The sequence below is a fragment of the Vicugna pacos genome, chromosome 1 (genome assembly GCF_048564905.1).
Source record: "Vicugna pacos chromosome 1, VicPac4, whole genome shotgun sequence".
Classification (NCBI taxonomy): Eukaryota; Metazoa; Chordata; class Mammalia; order Artiodactyla; family Camelidae; genus Vicugna; species Vicugna pacos.
Genome location: NC_132987.1, coordinates 64,469,781 through 64,491,777, shown reverse-complemented (window position 1 = coordinate 64,491,777; position 21,997 = coordinate 64,469,781). Strand labels below are relative to the sequence as shown.

Genomic DNA, 21,997 nt, shown 5'->3' with positions numbered 1-21,997 from the left:
CATCCATGGATAACCCAGGCTTGACTAATATCTGTATACATTCCCATTAAGTGTTTCATGAACTAGAGGACAAAAAAAAGTATTCGTCTGTGGGAGTGAGAACATTCCTTCTTCTCTCCATCATGGCAGGAATGATGCAAAGGGAGTTGTAGTTCAAATTGGGACTGGATGGCTCGGGTCAGCCTTTAGGAAACCCGTGAAGGCCTTTGCAAAGGACGGCGGCCCCTGGAGGCGCCGAGGTACTGCCTGCACGGTTAAGCCACCATGCCTCATTGGACAGACTTGTTTCCCTTGTCGACGTGGGCTCTTTCTTTTGGGAGTCGTCTGATCCAGTTTCAGAGAAGGCGTCTGTGTTTGATGGACTTTGGTGGAGTGGGAAATATTGATTTGGAAGCTGTTGACGCTTGGAAACAGGGAGTTAATTTAGATGTCAGTATTGATCAGTGGGGCTAAATTTAGACACTAGCTTGAGAGTTTCTCTTTTGAAGTTACTCTCAAAAAAAAAAAAAGGAAGAAAGAAAGAATGAAAAGACCTTATTGAAATGCCATCAGTGGGGACAGGAAGGGAGAGGACAGCAATGTGTCATCATACAGCTCTGTCATTAGAGCTCATCGTTTAAAGGTTTAGATTTGGCCTTCATACCCGTAAGTGTAGTTATGCCACTTCAGTTATATAAACTGAAGCTTTGAGGAATGATGATGTCACAGACATTGGACTGAAAATTATTTTTAAGCATTTAGAACAAATGAAACTGATTAATGCAAGTGGTTTTCTTTCTGAAGGGATTATACAGGACTTTGTATCTAAAATAAATGGCCCAACCCCTCCAGAGAAACACTGAGCCTTGAAGGGAAGCTGCTCTCCTGATTCCAGCTCATGGTATAGGGCCCTGGACCACCCAGGTGCTCCCTTTCTTCTAGAAAAATAGCTTAGACCATTCTCCAGACCCCACAGAATGCTCTGATTGCTTTCCAGGAAAATTGCTACTCTGGTAAGGATGACCTCACATTTATTAGATAATTCAGGAAGGTTTGAAAAACCTATTTAATGGGCATAAAACTAACTGAATTTCCATATGTATTCCTACAGAGCAATGCATTTAGCAGAAAATAGGCCAAAATGGATTTATAAGATGTCGGAGCTCTAAGCTATGGAGAAAGAAATCATGCTTATTTGTCTACTAAAGACATTGCCTTAAATTACCCCCGTGGACCAAATATTGGCCAAAATTTGCATGTGATCAAGATGGGAATTTAAAACAAAGAAGAACATATTACCTTCTCATGTTCCTCTTGAGAATATGGTGTTTTGTTCTGTTCACTGTGCATAAAAGTTAGAAAGGAGCTGGAGTAGATCCAAAAGAGAGGCAGCCAAAGGGACAAGTACCATCCATTTGTTAACAAGACACACAGTCACAGCCTGTAAAACCATGAAGGATGAACATGTATAATCTCATAAACCATGAATTTTTCAAACTAAGAAGCACTAGAAGTGTGGCAGGCTCCCAGTTACTGTCTGAGGGGCTGATGGTTTTCCTGTGGCTGGAGTTTCAGAAACGACTGTGCCTTGTGATAAGTCATCAGCAGTAGCAGGAGTTAGAGTCAGTGTCCCTCATAGCCTTATTGTCAGCATTACCTAGAGAACACAGCCTACGTGAGCAGCTGCCCCAGGCTGCGAAGTCACAGGGTCCAGCTTGCCCAGCTTCGATGGCATCATCATTGTGGACATTCACATCCAGTTAATCACATCCATTCTTCTCCTAACATGGGATCATCTGAGCTTCCTTGGCCTGAGGATGCAATATATCTCCATCCCTCAGTTCCGCCTCTCAGCTCTGACTGAGCTGAATTTGTAGCCTAGCTCCTAAGTCCCCAAGCAGCAAGGGTCTTCCAGACCCTCATTTCTACAGAGCCAAGTTTCTCTGTTATCCTGTGGTCACAGGACAGTCTCTGAATTTTGAAAGAAGTAAGGAATGTTAGGGCTCATCGTGACCTTCAAAGACCATGTAACCTATAGGTAAACTGTTGTCTAAGGTGGATGACCAACATAAAATGTTCGTTCTAAGGGTCACATTTTGTGGTTTGCGAAATACTTTTATGTTAGTTATTTCATTTCATCTATACCCTGTGACTTACCATATGACAGATGAGAAAACTGAGCCTCAGAGAGATTAAATGACATTTCCAAAGTCACACAGCTCAAGATCAGTAGGACCAACATTTTCTCATTCTTGTTGCAAAATTTCTTCTGCTGCCTTTCACTCACTTGGATGCTTACAGAAGAATAAATCATCAATTTTATGAACCAGGAAGATAAAGGATTACAGTAATAGAGTATTTTTTAGTAAAAAGAAAACTTACTGTTATTATGCAAAGCATAATTATTTAAAGAATGCTCAAGTAATCTTTTTTCTTATTTAATCTTTTTTAATTGAAGTGTAGTTAATTTACAATGTTGTGTTAATTTCTGGTATACAGCATAGTGATTCAGTTATGTTTTTATATATATAGATACAGGTGTAGATATAAATACAGATTCATTTTCATATTCTTTTTCCTTATAGGCCATTACAAGGTACTGAATATAGTTCCCTGTGCTATACAGTAGGACCTTGTTTATCTATTTTATATATAGTAGTTATTATCTACAAATCTCAAACCCCATTTATCCCTTCCCACCCCCTTTCCTCCCTGGTAAACGTAAGTTTGTTTTCTATGTCTGTGAGTCTATTTCTGTTTTGTAAAAACAGTAATAGAAAATTATACCAACAAGAGTTGTCATTGATCAGAGTACAAAGAAAGATGATAACAAAACAGCTTAAGTGTCTACATCACATCAGAATAAACCAATAAGGCTCTGCAAATACTAGAATAAAAATTAATATTCTTAAACTTTCTCTTCTCATTGTGAGAGGTATAAGTGAGGAATCATAGCATTACCTACCTAGCTTTGCCTCAAAACTAAAACTCACCAGCACCACCGTCATCAATCAGGCTTTGCATTTCACAGTATGTTGCGTCAACCCTGGTACAGAAGGAAGGCACTGTTACCCTACCTTTGCAAATGAAAAAGTTGCGGTTCAGAGGGGTTAAGTGTTTTTACCAGGTAGTAACAAAGCCACATGTTCTGCCTTCCGATTTTGTGCTCTTTCTACACTGCCTCAGTTCAGCTTCTAGGACTGAGTCCAGGACTTCGACACGGGAGATTTGATTTTAGGAAGATGAAAATGCATGGGACTTTAATCATCAGCATCAGTCCCACCCCTGAAGCCAAGCCATTGATTAAACTACCATGCGTTTTTATCTTCCTAAAATCAAATCTCCCATGCTGAAGGCCTGGAATGCCTTTATAAACAGCATCTAGGAAATAAAAATGAACAAGAATATCAAGGTTAGGGTATGATTTAATGAAAGATGGAGAGGCTGAAAACCTACAATATTTCTAAATGAACAGCCTGTTAGGTGGGGACCCCACAACCATAGCTCTAACTGATGTTTTCAGTTGGCTGAGACCAGAAAGGAAATATTCCAGCAAGACTCAGGAGGCCCAGAGGGAGTCAAATTGCCCCTCAAGCAGTGATTTGTGATGCACATTGAGAAAATGTTTCTCTGACACCTTTAAATGAATCTTGAACCAAGCAAAATGCAGTGAATCATGGCAGAAGGACTTCCATAGTTCAAAACTATAAATTGTAAGCTCCATTTTCCAAAGATGAGAAGCGTTTAGGCATGCAATTCATGTGTACATGTCCCCAAACTTCCAGCCAGCTTTCAGAAATCATTAGCAGCTCTAGTCAGCCAGCCACAGAACACCAGTGGCATCAGAGATTTCACACATACACTCTGAGCAGTTATTTCCTGCAACTAATTGCTTTACAGATTGGCATCTTATCCACAATCTGCCAGGCAGCCCATGAAGTAACATCTCAATCCAAATAGCCCTGCTTCAGTGGGATTTATGTCCCAATGTTATCCGTGCACAATAGGGCATCAGTCATTTTCTGCCCAAGAAGGGAATTTGAGAAATACCTGTGAGGTTTATGCAATAGGAGACCAGGCTTAGTATTTTTCTAACTGTTTAAATGAAGAAGTTGAGAGAAGGAAAAAAATCTGAAACTATTTGAAACAGATTGTGGTGTCTTCTGCTTTGCCTTGAAGTAACAGATGGATGGTATTTACTGATCTCAAAATTTCAGAAGAATTTTTATTTCCTCTCCAAGCAAACTCTCAGATGCCTTAATAAAGCAAATATTTGGCAATTTTCTGATGATCAGACACAAGGCAGATTTTCAAGGTTTAATACTTCTGGTTGGATTATTTGCACTTGACTCTATTAGCTGGATAATTGCCACGTCTCCATTTCAGCCGAGACTGTCTAGACAGTGTCAGCTGTTTCTCCTTCTATCCTAATATTCCCTAGCTGAGTTTTCTTTCCCCTAGTACTAATTAAGGTCACCTAGAAATTTTACTCAGCCTAGCCATAGCCTCTAAATAATTTAAGTCAATTAGAACATACTCCCTCTTTCTAATGGTCCAGTGTGTAGACAGTTCATGCTATTTTGCTTGTTTTCCTTCTTCTCCCTTTGGGTTATTTAACCAATCAAAGCTCAAACCTGTCTACTCTTGACTATTTTGCAAGATATAGGAGATTGGACCCACTGCTCAGTGTATTTTCCATAGGTAGTCGTTCACTCTTTTAAAAACATTACCCATGAATGACTGAAAAATTGTGCTGAACACTGGAATTTGACACAACACTGTAAAATGATTATGAATCAATAAAAAATGTAAAAAAAACCAAAATTTAGAACTAAAAATAAATAAATAAATAAAAACATTACTACATACCTGTCGCACGTGAGGTACTATGCTAGGAACTGGGTCAAATTAAAATATGACTAATATATCACTCTAGTCTTCCAGGAGTTTATGTTCTAAGGAGGTGGGAGGGAGGGAGAGAATGGTCAAAACAGAAGTCAAAATAACAGAATAAGGCAGGCCATGGTGAGTGCCGCAGAGGTGGTACATACAAAATGGTCTGGTTTTAGTGGATGATGAAGAGATTGTTTCTAATGGGAGTGATTAGGTATGGGAGATTTCAAAAAGTTGTTGATATTTGACATGGGCCTTAAAAAAAAGAAAACGATACCAACAGATGGAATTTATTCATTTATACCTTACTATGTCCCAGAAGGAACTTCAGAAACATATATACAATGCAATCAGATAAAGTAATGTTTAAATTAAGTGGGTGAGGAAATGGACTGAGGAGTTATAAAGGTTGAAAAGAAAACATAAAGCTGGGAATGAGGTTGGTACTTAAAATAAGTCTCTTGTGGCACAGGATGCAGGCATAATTAGGGAGATTTTAATTATCTAGACCCGTCCTGTCCTCTCTTCAACTGTGGGTAGAAGATAATGAGCTCTCTGGCTGAAGGATCCATCACAGAAGGTAGCAGCTCTGTGGAAGCTCCATTCACCTGTGTTCTTGTCCTGACACCTGTGTTCTAGGTCCTGGGATGGATCCGCAATGGGGAGTCAATGCTCAACGCCAGCCTGGTGAACGCCAGCTCTTTGTCCGAAGCAGAGCAACTGCAGCGGGAGCACGAGCAGTTCCAACTGGCCATCGAGGTAACACCCAAATCCGGCTATACTGGCCTCCCTTCCCCTTTCTGCTCTGCACCTTAGGCAGGATGATTCCTCAAGATGTGGGCGCTTCTTTATCTAGTGAAGTCATCAGTCTTTCTAGTGAAATGGGCCAGGTAGCCTCCCTGTCACCCAAGAATTGATGGAGAAGTAAATGCAGTGGTTCAGCACCCCAAGGAAGCCTGGTATTAGAAGACAAGTTATTCACACTACTAATGTGGATCTTTCTTATTTATTTGTAACTTTAACCTTCAAGGCTTGTAGTGCATTGAGTTTTTATATGTTACGGACTACTCACCATGTGAGAAATGGGAAACTAAAAGGTCAGAAGTGACTTCTACTTGAAGATCACTCAGAACTGAGGATAAACCACTGCAGAAGTTACTAGCAAATTAGGATTCCATTTTTAAACATTTAGTTTACATGTAAATGTTTAGGTTCTACTGTCAGATTCTGCCTTTTAACAAGAGCAGCGCGCACGGGAGCAGACAGCTCTAGGTAGTATACATCACTGAACTCAGTTATTCAGTTGTGCTAATGAAAGTCATATTTAAGGAGTAAACTGAAACCAGAAATTCACCAACCAAGACTTGTTTTAAAGGCTATTTTAAAATAAAACTCCACTTATGATAGTCTGATATAAACTTTGTCTTGCTTTAAATAATACCTTTAATTATCCTTCCTGCTAGAACATTTCCTTCCCAAAGAGACTTGAGCTGATTGCTTTAGAGTGATGTGGGGAAAAGAGTAGGAAATGGGACATGGGCACTGTGTTATAAATAAAATAAGTTCAGCACCAATGGGAAAAGAGATAAATTACTTGTTCATTACTTGTGGTTTAGTATGAAACTCAGCCTACTTCTGAGTGTGTAAGAAATGCAAAAGTATTGTTTCTACCAGAAAAAATACAACAATGATTAAAAATTTAACTGTGTATACCAGTAAGTATATCTTTAATATAGTAATCCAACAGATTTCTAGCCATTTTAAACTAGTATTGATTGATTTAAATTAATCTTCCAAGAACTATCTCGTATGTGAAAACATTTAAACATTGTCACGAATGACATATTTCTATAAGATGCCAGATATATTCTTAGGAACCATTGCTAGAATTCGAGTCCTGTCTGAGATTTGAGATTTGAAAATAAACTATATATCACACACGCAGCATGGGCAAATCATTTTCTAAGGAAGAACTAACCGGAGGAGAGAAGTTTTATCATCGTCAGCTGTCTCTGCTGCATTTTATTGGCATGCCCAAATATGAGAGCGTTAAGATCTATTCATCGTAAAGGAGAAATCAGGATTGGGGTTATACTCAAGAGTCAGGCACACAGTGGCACGGCCCCATAGAGAGGCAGCACTGAAGAGAATGAAGGTTGGGCAGCCATACTAGAAGCAGGGAACGGAGCTGTGAGGGATGCTAGGCAGAGAGAACACAGCTCTTGGCTCTACCGCCTCCTTGTTTATCTTGAATGTGAAGGTTTACCTGCTTTGTTCAGGTAATTAAATTTTCAGTCCCTTAATCAAACATTGGGCAAGTAGAACCATGACACCCTTGAGCATCTCAATGAGCAAGTAGAAAATAGTGGGTAAATGCATTAGCAGTGCTGTTGAAATTACTGAATTCCACGTGACTTGCATATGCAGTGTTTGTATTAATTTGCATTAGATGCTGTTGCATCCTTACAGAATAGAGGCTCACTAAGCATATACATGTCTGTTTAATTTCATGGGTGCAACTTGATCAAATATCCTTGAAATCAATGTTGAGATATAGACCCCTGTAGAATTTATGTCTTTGGGCTCAAGAGGACAGAATAGGTAGGATTTCTGGAAGATCTTGGGAGTGGAAGGTAGGCAGGGTCTGCAGCATGGCTAGAATTTTGAAGAGAACAGAACCAGAATTTCAACATGTGTTCCTTCTCCAGGTGGCCTTGGCCTTCTCTCTAAATGTGTCAGTTTAGACCAGGTTCTGCACTGGGGGGAAATATGCCAGGGAGGATTTAAGCAAGTTGAAAGGACACCTAACTAGTCTGGTTTGATTTAACCCATTTTGGTGATGTTACTGGAGGCCTTTACAGTGATCACTGATAAGGAACATAATTCGACTTTTTGGGCCCTAAGAAAGAACCTTGGGCTCCAGAAGGGAAAATAAAAAGCTATGGGTAAGATGATCAGATAATTTATTGTTAAAACTGAGACACTTTTAAGAATGAAGGAGGGATTTATTAATAACTAAGCCAGAAAAATCAGCAAATGCTGGAACTGCCATGGGCAGACCAAGATGTTTGCTCACCCTTGCTTGGGTGACATCATCAGTCTGAAGGTTTTGGTTTCCCCAGAGAAGGTCAGAATGTTTATCTGAAGGAGCCTTGGTTTTAGAAAAACTTCTCCAGGGCCATTCAGAGTGGAGAGTAGTACCCAGCACTCAGAGACATGGCTTTCTCAGCAAACCCAGATTATTACTCGTTAGTATCCGAGATGTTGTGGCTGATGTGTCTTCAAGGACTGTGAACATCATAAAGACAGGCTTGATTTTAAAATCCATTTTTATTTGAAATCCTCTTATGCATTTTAAGCATAAGCATTATGGCAGAAATAGTAGTTAAAACTGGATAATAAATTCAGTTGATTTGGTTCAGTTTTCTTCCATGTACTCCTACTAAATATGAACATCCTCAATAATCCATGTCTCCAAGGTACAGCACTCAATAGGATTAGATAACGGTAGAAATAAATGCAAAATAATGACTCAAGCTTAGTAAAGCAAAGATTATGTCATATGAAGAAGAGTTTACCGTTTAGGAAGGTAAAGGGAAGAAGGGGCTCCCAGGACTATTAGATAATAATGAGTTTCAGAATAAGGAAGAGGATTTATTACATAGCATGAATTGTAGGAAAACTAAAGTTACTCCTCCAGTCTCAGAGAAAAAGACATGGTAACGAGTTTAGGATGACAATTATATGCTGGTTTCATATACTGAGGAGAGGCCAGATAATTATCATAATGACTAATGTTCATTTGGCAAACCTTCCTCTTCATGAGAAATTGTAGATACCTTTCTAATTGCTAGAGGTAAAATGATGTGGTGTGAAAGAGTGGAAAGGACATAGATTTGGGAATAGGTCACACCTGGTTTTATCACCTCCTTGGTTGTACATTTTTGGGCAAGTCACTTAACCAGCCTGAACCTCAGTTTCTTAATCTGTGAAGTGGGAATAATAATATCCACCTTGTAGTAGTGTCATGAGAACTAGAAAAAAATATGCATAAGTACAGTGCTTTGCACGGAGTATACACCTGCTGGTTAAACGACAGCTGTTAAAGTGATTTTTTTTAAACAGTCCTTGCCTTGAGAGTTTCACCATCTAAGTACAGAAAATCAGCCAACTGTTAGATGAGTGATATAGGCATTTAGAAGAGGGTCATTTTTAGTGAGTCTCAGTCTGTCCAGAAGGGCTCTTTGAAGAAGGTTGGAACTGAGCTTTGTCTCCAAAGAAGACAGGAGCACAGACAAGGAGAGACTGTGGGGTGTTCCTTAAAGGCAGGGAGGATGAAGATGGCAAAGACAAGAAAGTGCAAGGTGTGTTTTCAATTGGTTTTATAAGAAAGTTGTAGGTAATGATGTTATAGAAGTAATTGGGACCACAATGTGAGGGGCTTTTAATGAAATCCTCTAAAGTTTGGGCTTGATTTCATAGCAATGTGGGATCACTGAAAGCATCTAAATTGAGAGAGGGGAGTGATACTTGGAGCATAAAATTATAGTTTTAGCTATTGGAAAGGATGCTAGAAGTCACTTAATCTAAACACTTCCTATCGCAGAGAATTAATCTGTCAGAAATGTAAGGGATGAGTTGGGCGGGTTAGTAATAGAAAGTAAGAAGACTAGTTGGGTGACCACTGTAGCAGTCTAGGTATGAAGTGAGAGCGGGACTGGGATTCGGGGTGAGGACAGCAGGCAAGGATGATGACATGATTGTAATCCTAGGTGGCAGTGAGGAGGGCACCATCAACAGAAGGCGGACTGCAGTGGGAAGACTTTTAGGGGGAAGAGGAGTTTAGTTTTATATGTGGAGCTTGAGCAGGGCTGTGGGAGAAAGGTGGAGGCTTTGGTTGGGCAGTAAAGCCACTTGCATTCACTGGTGAGGTTTCCTCCTCTCTCTTGGAAGATCTTTCATTTGTACTAACAATGCATCTTTGTAAGTGACTGACATGGGGCAGACAGCTAGATCATCCAAATCAGTGCTACTGACCTGGGTGAGAGGTGTGGCAGGCAGCTCACACTCACATCCAAAGGCAGTTAAATATGAGGGTCAGTTGTCGGGCGAGAGATAGAGACTGGAGGGTCATTTACAAAGAGGAGATGATAGAAGCCAAGGGGATGGATGAGAACTCTGCAGTAGTGGACAGAAACCAAGAAAGGACCTTTGGGTACTTCTGCATTTAGGAGACAGTGAAAGAAATTGGTCCCAATATGTAAAACAGAAAGAAGCCAGAGACTTGTACTGGGTCATTTTTGCCTGTTAGTTTACCTTTTCTAGCTTCATCCAGAAATTAGGAACCCAGATGCTAATGTGGTCAGTCAGGACTGAAGGCTGACTCAGGGGCAAAGCAAGGGAGTCAGGGAGTCTAGGTTACTATAGGAGATCGTGTTAACATAGCAAATACTGAGGACAGATTCAGGAGCAGGGGAAGGGAAGCCAGAAAGTGGCTGATAGACTGGGAAGAAGGCATAGGACTGTGTAGACTGCCGACTGGGATGAGGATGAAGGGGGAGGTAGGGGTGAAAAGAGGAAGGGTCGTACTCCCACACGGGGAGTGCTGAATGGAGTGGCCTGGAGAATGGTCCCAGCACTGCTGCCCACGAGGGCAGAAATCATTCAGGAGTAATTTACTGGGCTGCTAGCTGCCCTTTTCCACTGCCAGCTAAGCTATACTCTCCTGCAAGTGCAAAAGCCAAATTAGCACTGGGCCATGGGGTTGAAATGATCCCAGCAGCTGAGGTGAGGATCATATTACCTCTTTAAAAAAAAAAACTCATATGGCTCTTCCACATCAGTCCTTTATTTTAATAAATTTTAAGCCCATTTGGTTCTCTCCCTGCCACCCAGTTTTCCAACCTGTTCTCTTCACCTCCCACAGTTAATGTGAACTGAGAATGCAAACCACATTTAGCCTGAATCAAAAAATAAACTTTCTACAATATATATTATCATAAAGGCAAACTTAAATAATGTAATAATGCGGGGTTATGTGTTGAGCTGAATTATCTACTGTGCTGTTCTGCTCCCTTGGTGTGGTAACTAGGAGATGATGTGAGATGCTACTCTTCTGCTTATTAACCTGCCAAATTTCTTCCTTCTACTGGAATCCTTTTAAAACTGATCATTCATGTTAAAATGATTGCATTATTGGCTGAGATTTGTTACATGGGGATGTTTATTATGCTCTATGTTTATTTGCTCTGTAAAATGGGACTATAGCAGTAATGTCTTTTGAAAACGCACAATGAGTTAATTTATAATTAGATTTGCAAAGGAAATTTAACTAATGTATAAATCAATCATGGAGCATATTTATACATAACTGCATTTCACTAGCACAGCAACTGAAATGTCTTTATAACGCAGAGTGATGCAAGTAGGAGAGAAAGAGTGGGGGCAGAAATTAAGGACCTGAGCAATTAGTTAATGAAAATGCATGATATACTTTTTCTAAATATGCTTTTAAAACAATGATATATTGAATCATCATGACAGCATGTTTGAATCAGTCATTTAAAGCTTTTTAACTTTTCTGCATCTTTCCACTCACGCCTCACTCCACCCCCTCCCATACCACGCCTGGGTCATTCCCACGGACCTCTCTCTCCTCCCCTTGTGCCCAGTCCCTCTTTCATGCCACTTCCTTGCAGAAGACACACCAGAGCGCCCTGCAGGTGCAGCAGAAAGCTGAGGCACTGCTCCAGGCTGGCCACTACGATGCCGACGCCATCCGGGAATGCGCTGAGAAGGTGGCCCTCCACTGGCAGCAGCTCATGCTGAAGATGGAAGACCGGCTAAAACTGGTCAACGCCTCAGTGGCCTTTTACAAAACTTCTGAACAGGTGAGAGAGAGGGTTGTGGACTGTGTGGGGCTGAGACTGATGGAGGGCTATTTTCTGCCTCACACTGCAAATCTGCTGAATCTTCCTGGCAAGAAGCCAGTCCTCTGAGCCTTTGAGAGTAGAAGAATGATTTGTGGATACACTGCAGTTTGCTTCCTTATAATCCTTTCCATTAGAGGAGTGGACCTTGTGATTTGTTTCTTATAAATTTCTCAAACTCATCAGATTTAGGCATTGAAGTAGAAATTGGGTAGGTTTACACCAAATGCTAAATTTGAGTGGTGTACCAGTTAGCTGTTGCCACAATGGTGGTGTGTAACAAATCACCCCCCCCAAAACCAGTGGTATAAAACAATGAGCATTTATTTTTTGCATAAGTATTTGACGTTCAGCTGATCTTGGCTGAGTTTGGTAGAGCTAGGCGCCAAACTGTAGATTGGGTCTAGATCTGTTTCCATGTCGGTTATCCTTCTTGATCAGCAGCTACTAAAGGCACATTTATAGTGAAAGGCAGGAGTGCAAGCATCCAAAATCTGCTGTGCAAGCACATTTCAAGTCTGCTTGTGTCACACGCTCTAGCCTCCTTTTGACGACAACTCACATGGCCAAGCCAATATCAGTGAAACAGGGCAGCCTATGACTCCTATGAAGGTTGAGAGAGGAGAATGACAATTTGCTGAACATAATCTAATCTACCACAGTCAGGCGATATGTACTGCTTGAAAAACACACAGCTCTTTTGCTCATGGGGTTCTCAGTTTGATGGAGGAAACAGCTCTCTGTCATTGGAGAACTATGAGCCTAACTGGTAGGATGGTGCAGCTGGGGGAGAAAAGGCAAAAGATACATACAGCAGGGCCATAAAGATTACTAGTATTTCTGTACAGCAGTATGCACAAGGGCTAAGAGGATTTTTAAATGATTTGGGTGCTGTTAGGGAATTATTTTTATGAAATAGAGGTTTAAGATAGGAGTAATTTTATTCAGCGTTAAATACTTTCCTCATTCAAATCAGTCCTTGATAGAAATTGATCAGAGAAACATTCTCCTCTGGGTGACTTACAGGGACCATGGGAAAGTCTGTTTCGGAGCAAAGGTAACATGCCTGTTAGAGGGCCCTGCAGCCAGTGTTTATCTTACACCTTCTCTCAGGCCTCCTTCCAGTAATTCAGAGAGATGATGCCTTTGATTCCACGGGAGGGGGAGCAGCAGACTAACATGACAGAGAGCTTCCCCAGTTGATGTATAAATTCAACACATCCCAGTCACATCCCAGCAAGCTTCTTTTTTATTTTAGAAATTGATATGCTGATTCTAAGATTTACATGGAAAAGCAAAGAACCTAGAATGACCAAAATAATCTTGAAAAGGAAGAACAAAGTTGGAGGAATTACACTACTTGATTTTAAGACTTAATCTAAAGCCGCGGTGATCAAGACAGAATGGTATTTGTGTAAGAATAGACACAGTGGAACAGGATAGAGGTTCCAGAAGTAGATCCACATATATATAGTCAGTTGATTTTTGACAAAGCAATCCAATAAGTGAAGTCGTTTCAACAAGTGGTGCTAGACAAGTGAATATCCATATGAAAAAAAATGAGGCTCAATCCCTGCCTAACATCACATGTGGATTTTAATTTGAGATAGTTGAAGATGCTGAAGGGGACAAGGCACTAGATTAAGAGTCAGGAGGGGGAGGGTATAACACAGTGGTAGTTCATGTGCTTAGCATGCACGGGGTCCTGGGTTTGATCACCAGTACCTCCGTTAAGAAATACATAAATAAACCTAATTAGTTAGCACCCCCTGCAAAAAAAAAGTAAAACAAAAAATTTTTTTTGAAAAGTCAAGAAATTTGACCTTGAACTGACCTTGCCAAAGGTCACTTTATCCCTCTAGATTTTTGATTCTTCGCCTATTAAATTAGAGGACCAACACTGGATAATTTTTCCATTTCTTCTAGCTCCCAAACTGATTGGTTTTAAGTCCGATACTATCATGGGACAGATGTTAAGTACTCATTTTCTTAAAGTTGTGTGTACATAATCTCTTTTTTCTGAAGATATGAGCCTCCTGCATGTTTTCATGCCTTGCCGCAAGAGCAGTGTGTGGTGCTAAAGAAACCAGCTAGAGTTCAGAGACAAGCCTTCTCATGACACAGGAAGCATGTTGGCTATGAGGGTGTTCTTGGGACATCTTGCAGCTTATTTTTCAGCTCAGTTCATAACTCAGTAAGCATCCTATCCAATGCCACCAAAAGGGGTAACTTTCTCAGACAGAGGAGGCCAAGGATAGTTAGAGCTGCTCTCCTCTGCTGTCATGGCCAGGTATGTAATTACAGCCTATTAAAGGAAGCTATAGAGATGAGTTCCTATTTTCTGCATCCTTCCCTTGACTCTGACCCTAGGCTACCCTGGGTCTCCTACTGCCACATCTAACCTGTTACCTTTCAAGCCTCCATTTGAAATGCTTTTAGCCTTTTGAGTATGTTTAGAGCTGAAAGACTTCTTAACCATCTTTTACGTTAACCCAAATTTGTTATCCCTCCAAAGGAAATGTACATTTTGCAACAGCAGGCCTGGAGACATTGGCTTACAGCAGTACCTTAAAACACTTTAGCTGGGATATTTTTCTCCAGGGAGGGGAAAGTTAGCATTCTTTTGTAGCCTATAAGTCACACAACATAGGCAACTTCCTTCTTTACCTCTGCTTAAAGCTACTTCCTTCAAATACTGATGGTTGAACAACCCAAGGGTCTTCTCCAAACCTCCTTTTCCTGTTCTACCCATCATAGAGGTTATAGCAATATCATATATATAAACACTTTGAACCCCTCCCCCCAGATAACTAGTCTCTCTTCCTTTCTACCTCTGTATCCCATCCCTAGGTGATGTCATTAACCCCCATAGCTTCAGCTTTCAACCATCAACTGTCAGAAGATGATTCCAAAATCTGTATCTCAGTAGTAATTTGTCTCCCAAGCTCCAGACGCTGGATTCTTACCACCTCCTGGACTTCTCTTAGATGTCTCAGGGGCACCGCGTACCTAAGTTTACAAATTGAATTTCCAATGGAAAAACATCACTTGTGCAAGAATCTCTTGGCTAAAGGTCCTCATAAAATACTTCTTAAATGATTAATTTACCGAGTGTTTTCCTCTATGATTCATTAGGTCTGTAGTGTCCTGGAGAGCTTAGAACAAGAATACCGGAGAGATGAGGACTGGTGCGGTGGACGAGATAAACTGGGGCCAGCGGCAGAGATCGACCACGTCATTCCACTCATTAGTAAACATCTGGAGCAAAAGGAGGCCTTTCTTAAGGTCAGAGCACATTGTCATCCAAGGTCTGGGACTTTAGCCTTGTTTTTCATCTACTGTCTCCCTCTCTCCCCTCTCTTCACCTCCACCACCACCACCACCACCACCATCACCTCCACACCCTCCTCCTTTCTGACTCTGTCTCTTTCTCTCTCTCTCCCTGCTTTATGTGGGCTTCCCATACCCCTGCTTTTTCTAGCTTATCTAAAAGGAGGCATTTGTAGAACAGATATTGGCTGGTTAATTTGAAAGGTTGAAAGGTTACACTTGAAACATTCTTTATTCCTCTCAGCACTTTTTGTATAATTAGGCAATTCAGATGCACCATTTCTGCTGGTGCTGTGTACAAATATCCTGATATCCCATTGATGTTAAATGAGAAAAATACAGAATTTTACTCAGTTGTGTTTTGACTATAAAAATATTTCTAATTGAAATAACTAAGCCTAGATAGAAAAGTATTAAAGTACAACTTTTATAAATGGATGATGCAAAATTTAGGGCAGGAACTGAAGAAATAAATTTAGACATCTTACTTATCAATCTAGCAGTTATCGGTTACCAGTCAATATAACACTGTTTATTCTACTGAGTAGAGAGAGAAATACCTTATCTTGTTTGTTCTGTTTTTAAAGGACCCCTGGCTCCCCAGGGAGGAAGCACAGGCCTGCTCTGAACAGCTTTCAGCTGGTGTGGGACGGCCTCCTAAGCCTCTTTCCTCCTGCCTTTGATCTTCTCTCTGACAGAACCTTCCGTGTTAAAACATATTTAAAGGCTCCATTTACTCTCAGATTCCTTGCTTTCATGTTCTGCGTCCTCTCAGGTTACTGAAAGTACAAAAGAGAATTTTTATACCCTGACATGTTGCCACTGATTTTCTACAATTCTGTAATTAACTAACTGCCTTTCTTTTATTAGGGATTTTCTCTACTTGACCACCTCTTTAAGTTTTATTTTCATTCTTTTTTTTAAGACAGCCTCCCCCTGCCCTTCTGCCATCTCTCTGGTATCTGCACCTGCATTTGATCAGAACCCTTAGTAATCAGCTCTTACTCATAAGATTAAATAGAAATTCTTCCATACAGGGCTTAAGATGATTTTAAAAGGCTTCCCTATTATAAAACAAAGTTTAAAATCAAAACAATTTAAGTAGAGCGTATCAAAGATTTTCAATAGAGGTATAAAGGCATTTCTTCTTAAAATTAAATATTTTTTGGAAGAAGGGGAAAAGAAAATGTTCTGGTCTGGTGTTTTCTGTATGTACCTTAAACCATAGCTGAGAAACTCCCTACTGTGGGAATGACATGCCCAGTGGGCAGAAAATCATCTCCATTTGTATACATTAGTTCATCTGTTTTGGATTCCTTAGCTTTGGACCACTGTCCAGCTGTTAACTTCTCCTCAGAGTGGGTGGACCCACCAGCAGTATTTTACTCGAGCATCCGGAAGCCATTATTGCTAATGCAACATTGAAAAGAATTTTTTACCATGTAATTTGTATTATCAGATGCTAAGTGTAAAAAGGTTTAAAATTTAACAGTTTTCTTTAGAGATAATTCAGTTCTGAAAACTGTGGGTTAAAAATTAATGGACTAGCACGTATTACTTCTCCAATGGAGAAAAATTCTGCTTTTTAAAGAAATTCAGAAAAATGTATGGTCTTGAGAAAAACTAGAAGTACTTTGTCAGTGGATCTAGGTTCTAGCCCTGACTTGCTTTGTAACTCCTGCCTTTGCTGGGCCTCGGCCTCCTCCCTGGGTCCAAGAACATGGGACAGACCTACCCTCTTTGCCACCCGCTGCTGCTGTGAGTCTTAAGCGGTGGTCCAAGGGCTCTTACTCCTTTCCATGATAGATATTTCCCAGCAATAGGATGTTTATTAGTGTTTTGATGGACAAATAAGTTTTTAAAATGTGGATACTTTCCATTTAGATTTGGGACATATGGTTAACAGGTTTGTTTACTAAATTTGCTTTAAGTCTAAATTAAGCTAATGTTAAAGTGGCTTCCACCAATGTTCATACATGAGACATTGTGTTGGCCGAGGGAAACCAGCCTGAGAGTGAACGTTAGTCAGACTGAATCAGCATGCAGTAGTCAAGGGGAGGCTGATCTGATTTTTGTCTGTGATGGAAATGGGAGAGGCACAGAGCAAAGTTTTTCTTTGCTCATTACGAGAGTGAGTGAGCGTCCTGCATTGGAACTGGTCCGTGAACCAGAAGTTGTCCCCGGGCTCACCCACAGCTCCCGAAGCCTCATCACAGGCACCCCTTCTGCAGGGTCTTAGATCACATGCACCTGCTGGGCTGGGACTTAACGTGTGGCACTTCACACCTTGTCTCTGTCAGGCCTGCACCCTGGCGCGGCGGAACGCTGAGGTGTTTCTCAAGTACATCCACAGGAACAACGTCAGCATGCCCAGCGCCGCCAGCCACACCAGAGGACCTGAGCAGCAAGTGAAAGGTCAGTCTGAGCCCTGCTGGCCTTGAGCCGCGTTGGCCGCCCAGACCAGTGGCTGTGTACCTGGTCTCCACGCCACCTCAGATTTCCCGGTCCTTCTGCCTGGATAAGAGAAAGTGTGGTGTGGGATGTATGGGCAGTGGCGAGTCATGGGCAACTTTTTAACATGCATCAAGATTTGGAATGGAAACACGACGATAAAAATTTCCCCAAAGCTTTTCCATTTATCTTAGCATCTAGAGCAGCGCTAACAGAATTAATAGGACAAATATTAATAGAATAAATGGTCTCTACACAGCTTTACGTGCCAGTATCATAGCCGCTAGTCACATGTGGCTGTTGAGCATTTGAGATGTGCCTAGTGCAACTAAGGGACTATGACATAATAGCCAAATGTGGCTGACACTGAATAGCACAAGACTGACGTATCTCACAGCCTGGGAATAAGGCAGGGACTGAGAATCATAAAACCACATTCTAATCCTGGGTTTATTACCTTCTGCCTAAGTTTTTAAAACTTCAGTTTTCTTTTTTAATTATTCTTAAATAATGAATTTATTTTTCACTATAACTTAATAACAGTTGCAAAATAGAGGGAAAGGTTTTCTTATTTAAAAGTGAAAGACGATGTTTAGACTCTTGATGCTCAAAATGTGGTCCCCAGACCAGCAGCACTGACATCACTTGGGAGCTTGCAAGAAACATAATCTCAGGCCCCACTTAAACCTACTGAATCAGAACCTGCATTTTGGCAGGAGCTACCCCATCCAACCCCAACCAGGTGATTTTTGTGCCCATAAAATTTAGTTAAGTGCTGGCCTAGATAATCTCTAGTATCTCTCTGAAGTCTATAAAGTCTATAATTGTATGGGGAAAAAGTCAGTAACCTTTAAAACTGCTCATTAGCTGACCACGTTAAGCTTAAATTATTATTGGTGGACTCACATGCTCAAGACCTTGCAGAAATTAGCCTTTGAGTGGGTGAAGAATTTAACAAATGTCATCTTGACACAGCAGAGAAATGCAACCCCAGAGACAGAGGCTAGGGAGGGAAGTGACACTGACTTGGAGTGAGAAGTAGGGACAGTCTTGGAGAGCTGCGAGTAGACAATGGGAGGCTCTGATCTTGTTTAGGAAGGACTTCTCTCCTGCTCAGAGAGCCCAGAAGGTGGGAAGATCAGAGGCCACTGGGAAGAATTAAACTTAGGAATCAAAGTTCCCTGCATAGGAGAGGGAAGCAGAATTCCTTTTCCAGATGTGCTGCCTTATTTATGGCTAAGGGGCTGGTATAATGTCACCTTCTCCTTCCTACATATTTTCAAATCATATGTTCTGATGTCCAAATGCAGGTGGCAGCTTGGGTGAGGCCAGCTGCCTGCTGAGAGTGCACGCCCCAGCTCCTCCCTGGTGTCCCAAGAGGGGTGGCCACCCAGAGAGAGCAGGGTGTGCTACAGCTTCGTGGGGCCTGGACAGGGTTTACCCACAGGAAGCCTTTCAAGAAGGGGCAAAAGTAAAACCTGAGACTCATTAGGATTTTCGCCTGAGCTGGGTTGATTCAGCCACCATAGAGGGACCTCAATAAACAAAGCTTGGACTAGGAGGAAAAAAGACTAGAGGAAACATAGGTTCCCACTGTCTGTGCCCAATTGAAGCGTCCACCTGAGCAGGGACCTATAATCTCTCCTATATCCCTTTCCTTTTGCCTGTTGCCTGGGCCCAAAACCAATGCCACTTATTTTAAGTTTTTGTTACACGGGCAATTATTGCTATATAACGACCACAAAAATTCAGAGGCCAACTGTAAGCATTTGTTGTTAAGGTGACTGTGCATTGGCTGGGGACCAGCAGTCTTGGCTGGGCTTAGCAATGCGGTTCTGCTTGAGGCTACAGGTATGGCTAGCTTGGCTCCTTCACTGCAGGTTGGGTTCTTGTCTGCTCTGTGGGATTAATTCTGGGACCTTGCTTGAAGGGACAGCAGTTACTCAGGAGAACTTCTTATAGTGGTGATGGCAGAAGTACAAAGGGCAAGGTCACATGCACAAGCACACTTCAAACCCCACCTGTGTCCTATCTATTAACAACCCGTGTGACAGAGCAAGTCACATGATGGGGTCCAAGGTCTGGGGTTAAGGAGTACCCTTTGTCCCTTTGGGGAGAAATTAAAAAGTTACATGATAAGGGTGAATAATTGGGACCCATAAAAGCTCTCAGCCTAAGAGAGGAGAGACAGATTCTGTCCTTAGAGAGTCAGACTTCCATGGGGCATGAAAGGTACACAAAATCAACAAAAATCTTCTAAGTACAAGCACTGCAGTTTGGGTTGGGGCCTATTCATAGAGCACAGTAACTTGTGCTTTCGAGCCCCGGTGACCCAGGAGACCAAAGTGGCTGAGAACTCGGGCTCTGAAGTCAAGCAGCTCCACCCTTTTCTGTCTGAATGACCCTGGACAAGGTACCCATCTTCTCTAAGCCTCAGTTTCTTCATCTGTAAAATCGAGATAACAGTGGTACATGCATCATGAGGTGCTGTGAAAATATGCACCTGCCACATAGTGAGCACTTAATAGACATTATTTTTCATAGCATCATTATTGTGTATTTTATTAGCATATAATGCATTTACCAGGAAGCAGAAGACAAACAATACAAAGTAAATTTGATTGCTTCCAGCTTCGAACATACTGTTAAACCCTTAGGAAATCTGTCCATGCAGCTCCTAGAACAACAGGAGAAGTAGTGGGGATGATGACGCGCATAGCGCCTCGCATGGCCCTCCGTGGGGCTACCGGCCGATGTGCACATCCTCACACTCACTGTCATTAGAGGTAACGTGAGGACAGATTTCAGCTTGTTTCATGATCGGTTCTAAAACAACATGGAAATTTGGGCCTAGAGACATGACTCCGTGGTGACATGATTCCAACACAGCTTCCCTCTGCCCGCAATTCGGAAGTGTTAAGATTGAGGCTCTGCTGTTAGAGTGCTGAGCGCGCGGCCTCTCGTCCAGGGTAGGAGTGTGGTCTGTGTTGTGGGTCATCCATGCAGTCATCCCAGTCCTCGGCCCTCTGCTCCCTCCCTCCCTCTCTGAGAACCCCTCAGGAATGCCTGGGATCCCTGTCAGATCCTTTCGCTCTCCGAGGCTGCAGTTGAGTTAGTTATTATTTTGGGAACCTACACTTCCCAAGGTCTCTTACCTTCAAGGACTAGCTTTGGTGTGAAGAGAATCAGGATCACTTTTAAGTCACCCTGGGGACATCCTCTTCCCCCTGTACTGATGGAACCTCATCACCGGGTCCTCTTCCCAGACCTCCTGATCGTCTCTCCCTGGGAAATTCTCTCTGGACTGAGCGATTGCTCCCTTGCTTCTGGTGCCTGGATTAGTCCCGTGGGGAGGCTTGAAGGTCACAGTTATCTGGCACCTGGGATGTGGGGCTGAAGCGGTTGGTCAGATTTGTTCAGGGCCTTCCTGTGACCAGCGCCCGTCTCTGCCCTGCAGCCATCTTGAGTGAGCTCTTACAGAGGGAGAATCGTGTCCTGCACTTCTGGACCTTGAAGAAGCGGCGGTTAGACCAGTGCCAGCAATACGTGGTGTTTGAGAGAAGCGCTAAGCAGGTATGTTCAGAGCTTTCCCTACTTCGTCTCAGTTCTGGGGGCCATGCAGAGGCCCAGGTGACCAAGACTGGGGCAGTCCAGAAGAGGGTCAGAGCAGAGGCGCATAGAGATGGGAGGTGGGGATGAGGAGAGGGAAAAACAGGCTGCCACTGACCAGGCATTCAGCCTTCACCAAGCACTCTCTTCAGAGTTTGATACCAGGAGTTGGGAGAAGATGCTGGGGGCAGATTGTTCCTAACTCATGGGTGATACTGGGCCTGGCCTCGAAGAGTCCCCATTAATGAACAAGACACCCTCTTTGCTGGTGGGATGTTCCAGGTCTAACAAGGGAGGGCTCATTCATAAAATCAACTTCCAGACTAAGTACTGATGGAATCATGCCAGCATTTCCCAGATCCATCATGTTGTCCCAAATCACAGACCTTCACATCAGACCATTAGCATGTTTTCCTGCTAACAGCTGGCTTTCAGGGGCACTGAGTGGATTGTTTCCTCCCACAGGCGCTAGACTGGATCCAAGAAACAGGTGAATATTACCTCTCAACACATGCCTCCACCGGAGAGACCACAGAGGAAACTCAGGAACTGCTGAAAGAATATGGGGAATTCAGGGTGCCTGCCAAGGTAGGAAGCATCCCAGAGCCCTCCCCACATCCACACAGCACTGCGCGGGCTGGTCAGTCTCACATTGTGGAAGGGAGAACAGCCTCTGTATGCAGAAGGGCTTGACCACAGAGGCATGGGGGGAAGCACAGGTAGGATCATCTCCTTGGAAACCTCAGCATCCAAAGAGCTGCAGCTGCTGGGCAGAGGCTCTGCAGGCAGGAAGTCAGCTCCTGCAT

General features: G+C 42.3%; 1 protein-coding gene across 2 annotated transcripts in view; it reads left to right on the top strand.

Moving 5' to 3' along the window:
* LOC102532976 (kalirin RhoGEF kinase) overlaps positions 1-21,997 on the top strand; it is a 443,405-nt gene that overhangs the window by 353,199 nt on the left and 68,209 nt on the right. The window contains exons 16-21 of one of the 2 annotated variants that reach the window (XM_072963937.1): positions 5,512-5,631; positions 11,571-11,762; positions 14,937-15,086; positions 17,432-17,546; positions 21,040-21,155; positions 21,657-21,779. In XM_072963937.1, the coding sequence (XP_072820038.1) occupies positions 5,512-5,631; positions 11,571-11,762; positions 14,937-15,086; positions 17,432-17,546; positions 21,040-21,155; positions 21,657-21,779 (816 nt within the window). Of the gene's footprint in view, positions 1-5,511; positions 5,632-11,543; positions 11,763-14,936; positions 15,087-17,431; positions 17,547-21,039; positions 21,156-21,656; positions 21,780-21,997 lie in introns of both variants that reach the window. The other variant, XM_072963936.1, reaches the window with a different exon arrangement.